Source organism: Sinocyclocheilus grahami, unplaced genomic scaffold (assembly GCF_001515645.1).
Source record: "Sinocyclocheilus grahami isolate Dianchi unplaced genomic scaffold, SAMN03320097.WGS_v1.1 scaffold1373.1, whole genome shotgun sequence".
NCBI classification, from domain to species: domain Eukaryota; kingdom Metazoa; phylum Chordata; class Actinopteri; order Cypriniformes; family Cyprinidae; genus Sinocyclocheilus; species Sinocyclocheilus grahami.
The window spans coordinates 150,877-155,571 of NW_015506552.1; the positions used below are offsets into that span (position 1 = coordinate 150,877).

General features: G+C 40.0%; 1 protein-coding gene across 2 annotated transcripts in view; it reads left to right on the forward strand.

The window, feature by feature from the left end:
• Positions 1-507: 507 nt before the first annotated feature.
• The window catches only part of nup85 (nucleoporin 85), a 12,212-nt gene continuing 8,024 nt past the window's right edge, over positions 508-4,695 (forward strand). The window contains exons 1-5 of one of the 2 annotated variants that reach the window (XM_016255831.1): positions 508-681; positions 1,070-1,163; positions 1,255-1,411; positions 1,486-1,556; positions 2,496-2,539. In XM_016255831.1, the coding sequence (XP_016111317.1) occupies positions 649-681; positions 1,070-1,163; positions 1,255-1,411; positions 1,486-1,556; positions 2,496-2,539 (399 nt within the window). In that variant the 5' untranslated portion in view covers positions 508-648. Of the gene's footprint in view, positions 682-1,069; positions 1,164-1,254; positions 1,412-1,485; positions 1,557-1,914; positions 2,009-2,099; positions 2,257-2,343; positions 2,415-2,495; positions 2,540-4,695 lie in introns of both variants that reach the window. The other variant, XM_016255832.1, reaches the window with a different exon arrangement.

Consider the following 4,695-nt stretch of genomic DNA (forward strand, 5'->3'; position numbering starts at 1 on the left):
CGTTATGCAAATCTTCCCACATAGTGAGGTAGATATGTGGGGGCGTGTTAGAACGAGCCGTTTTAGGAAGGTGTGGCTGACTCTTAACTTTTATAAAGAATATCTCTTTGGATTTGAGACTTTAGTCTTTGAAACTTTACAGATCTTCTTTATGCACCAAGAGCTTGTAACACTCCAAAGAGAAAGGAAAAATTGAAATCGCATCATATGACCCCTTTAAAGTTCATAGCCAGAATAGTCCTCGGACCACTGCAATTACTTTCACGGATCAGCAGGGGTCCTGATGGCAACGCTACACAGGATTTTTACGGCGCAAAATCATATACTCTTTTAATGGAAACATGAAAACGTTTGTGAACGGCACGTTTGTCATTAAACACTGCTAGTAATTCTGCAATAATTGTCACTTCGTAATTCTAATAATATAAGTGGAAACCAATAAAAGCGTATTATTTATACATCAGTTTTAGCGTCGTATTTTACTCAGGTGTTCAGTGAGTCGTACTACTAACCGCGCAGGCATCGGGGGTCCTTCAGGCTCATGGCGCTCGATTCTGAGCGCCGAGTGTATTGAATGTAGTTCAGATCGTACATAGGTATAACATTATACTTTCGCTATTATTCGGGAGGATTTAATATCTCGGTGTTATGGAGGAGGTGGACGTAGAGCCCAGTACCACGGTAATTGTTGATTTGTACTCTCTCATCTGTACATATGAATATTAATGTTCGGTGCAAGTATTTCTATGTGAAGAATACAAATGTGGGACATTTATAAAGTAGCTCTGAGGTGTTACCACGCTATCTGAAGGTAATATCGTGATACTGCGATATATACTGTTGCACTAAATTATTATATTTATATACCACAGTGCTCCACAAAGTAATACAGTAATACAAAAATATACCACGGTGTGTATCTATGTGTGTGTGTTTGTGTATGCATTACTTAAATTAAATGCATAAACAATTTGTTATTTATATATTAATGCTTAAGATAAAATTGTGTGTGTATGTATATATATATATATATATATATACATAAGAATTAACAATGTGTTTCTTGCAGCTCATTCCCAGCGCTGGATTTTATCAGAAGCACTTGGGTTTTGAATGGGGTCCTGGAGATCTGATAGTGTATGAGACAAACTACAAACTACAAGGTATTCATATCCACACTGGAAATACTCTGTACTCTGGGATGAGGAAATGAAAGCTGTCAAAATCCTCATCAGTGTTTGTATTCCTGCTCAGGTCCGAGGTCTGCAGGCTCTCCGTCCGTTCACATCGTGAGGAGAGATGAAGACATCTGCTCTCCCATCCTGCGCAAACTCTTCAGCGAGTCCCATCTCATCTTCGTGGGGCTGCAGAAAATCAAAGAGGACGTGCCCAGCAAAAACAAGAAGTCACAGTGAGTCCTCGTGCCTAGTAGTGTGGAAGTGCATTCTGTTGAAGCGATGTGATCGGTGTCATTGTCTCCTGCAGGTTTGTGAGCATCAGTAAGAACTACAGGTCTGTGATCAGAGCTTGTATGGAGGAGCTGCAGCAGAACGCAGGTAAGCGCTCACATGACACACATCCCGCACGAGGAAGATGATGCTTTTGCTCAGCTGATCGCGTTTTCGTTCTCTTTTCAGTTTCAAAGGTGTTACCACGCTATCTGAAGGTAATATCGTGATACTGCGATATATACTGTTGCACTAAATTATTATATTTATATACCACAGTGCTCCACAAAGTAATACAGTAATACAAAAATATACCACGGTGTGTATCTATGTGTGTGTGTTTGTGTATGCATTACTTAAATTAAATGCATAAACAATTTGTTATTTATATATTAATGCTTAAGATAAAATTGTGTGTGTATGTGTATATATATATACATAAGAATTAACAATGTGTTTCTTGCAGCTCATTCCCGGCGCTGGATTTTATCAGAAGCACTTGGGTTTTGAATGGGGTCCTGGAGATCTGATAGTGTATGAGACAAACTACAAACTACAAGGTATTCATATCCACACTGGAAATACTCTGTACTCTGGGATGAGGAAATGAAAGCTGTCAAAATCCTCATCAGTGTTTGTATTCCTGCTCAGGTCCGAGGTCTGCAGGCTCTCCGTCCGTTCACATCGTGAGGAGAGATGAAGACATCTGCTCTCCCATCCTGCGCAAACTCTTCAGCGAGTCCCATCTCATCTTCGTGGGGCTGCAGAAAATCAAAGAGGACGTGCCCAGCAAAAACAAGAAGTCACAGTGAGTCCTCGTGCCTAATAGTGTGGAAGTGCATGAAAGCAGACACGCTTCTGTTGAAATGATCTGATCGGTCGTTGTCTCCTGCAGGTTTGTGAGCATCAGTAAGAACTACAGGTCTGTGATCAGAGCTTGTATGGAGGAGCTGCAGCAGAACGCAGGTAAGCGCTCACATGACACACATCCCGCACGAGGAAGATGATGCTTTTGCTCAGCTGATCGCGTTTTCGTTCTCTTTTCAGTTTCAACACAAAGTGGTTCTTTAGCGTCACAGTATGGAGATCAGGTACTGTCAATTACACAGGCTAAGGTCGACATGGAATCTAAATTGAGTGATCTGCAGTTTGTATGATAATTTGATCATTTTGGGAAGTCGTGGCCTAATGGTTAGAGAGTCGGACTCATAACCCAAAGGTTGTGGGTTCGAGTCTCGTACCGGCAGGGATTGTAGGTGGGGGGAGTGAATGTACAGCACTCTCTTCCACCTTCAATACCACGACTGAGGTGCCCTTGAGCAAGGCACCGAACCCCAACTGCTCCCCGGGAGCCGCAGCATAAATGGCTGCCCACTGCTCCGGGTGTGTGTTCACGGTTTGTGTGTGTTCACTGCTGTGTGTGTGCACTTTGGATGGGATAAATGCAGAGCACTAATTCCGAGTATGGGTCACCATACTTGGCCACACGTCACTTCACATCACATTTTGTTGTTTGTTAATTGATAGGCAGTTTCAGTTTTAAAAACATTGTTTCAATAATAATTATTTGTTATGCTTTATTTTATAAAGTAATCATTAGATTATAACAAAAACAATATGCATGCGATCTGAATATTGTTTATTTTATAAAGATAAATGAATCATTAGATTACAAAATTAAAACAGTGTGCATGCATTAGGGATGTAACGATTCACTCAACTCACGATTCACGTTTTAATTTTTTTACAAAATGAGATTTAAGACAAATTATAAAATAAATGTGTCCTTTTATTATTGCTTGGACAAAATGCTGCACAAATTGAAATATAACACTATACTAATATAGCACTTATAGCATATAATTACTCTTTTGTTGGATTTGATTGCTTCTGTTGTCCTCATTTGTAAGTCGTTTTGGACAAAAGCGTCTGCTAAATGACAAAATTGAATTATAATGTGAATGTAAATAACAAAACTACATTGAAATTTTAAAACAAGCCCCAAATCAAATAAATAACACAAATAAAATAAATCTCTTCATATAAACAAAATAAGGCTTTGTCTGTGCTCTTTCCATGTAAAATTAGAGGCAACCACTGCATTTTAATCATGATCCAAACTAGGGCTGTGCGATATGGACAAAAAAAAACCTATCGCGATTTCTTTGATCAATTTTGCGATTTAGATTTTAATCACGATTTTGACACACCGACATGCTTTACAGTCATTAATGCATTCAGTGTGAATTTGAAGCATATTTCCAAAAGAAAACCAATTAGAGCTGCATCAAGAAGCTGTAACATGTCTCTAGAACAGACATAAGGCAAAATAATCACTAAGTAAAGGTGTAACAAAATGTCTCTAGAATAGACATATATGGCAGAAAGAAAAAGAAAAAATCCCATGTCCAGGGATTTTTTTGCCATGCATTGGTCCTAGAGCTCCTTGTGGCGTTTAACTAGATTTGTTGTGCCAAGTTCACACGTACTCCGTCTGCAGTGCGTATACAGTATGTGTACGCGGTGCAGAAGCAGCACGGACTCATTTTGCTTTCGCACAGGACGCGTTTGCAGTCCGCTCCTGATCCGCGGCTGTTTACCACAAACACAACATTTATCCATTATTTTGATTTCAAATCCAAACGTTGTTTCTGAAAATGCTTTTTCAGCATTGTCATTCTCTTTTATCACAGTACAGTAATACAATCTTTCATAGACATATTCACGTTTAAACTCAATAAATATAACTTTGTTTAACTACCACCACGAATGCCATCTATTATTGCCTTGTTTATCTAAAAGTGCACTTTTCCTTGTTTTAAATCTAGCCAAAAAGCCATGTGTTGACTGTGAAACAGTAGACTTTAATTATATGCATTTATGGTGTAATTACTAAATTTGTCACACTAATTCAGCGCGTGCAGCACAGCAGAAATCGACTCAGTGCGGAAACGATCGCAGCATAACTGCTGCAGACGCACCGCTCCTGGAGCGCACTGCCAGACCGCAATCGCGTGCAGTGTGAACGCTCTGATCCGTTAACATGGGCGCGGAAAAAATATGCACCACAGATGGAGCGTGTGAACCTGGCGTTACGTTTGTATGTCTGCCTGGTCTGTTTTCGTGCTCCATTTAGGTGCACTGCATTCTGACTGGTTCAGATAGCATACTGCGGGATGTCGGGGGCGCGGAAAATCGTGCGATAAAGCGATTTAGAAATCGCGCAAGCTCAAATCGCGATTTTATG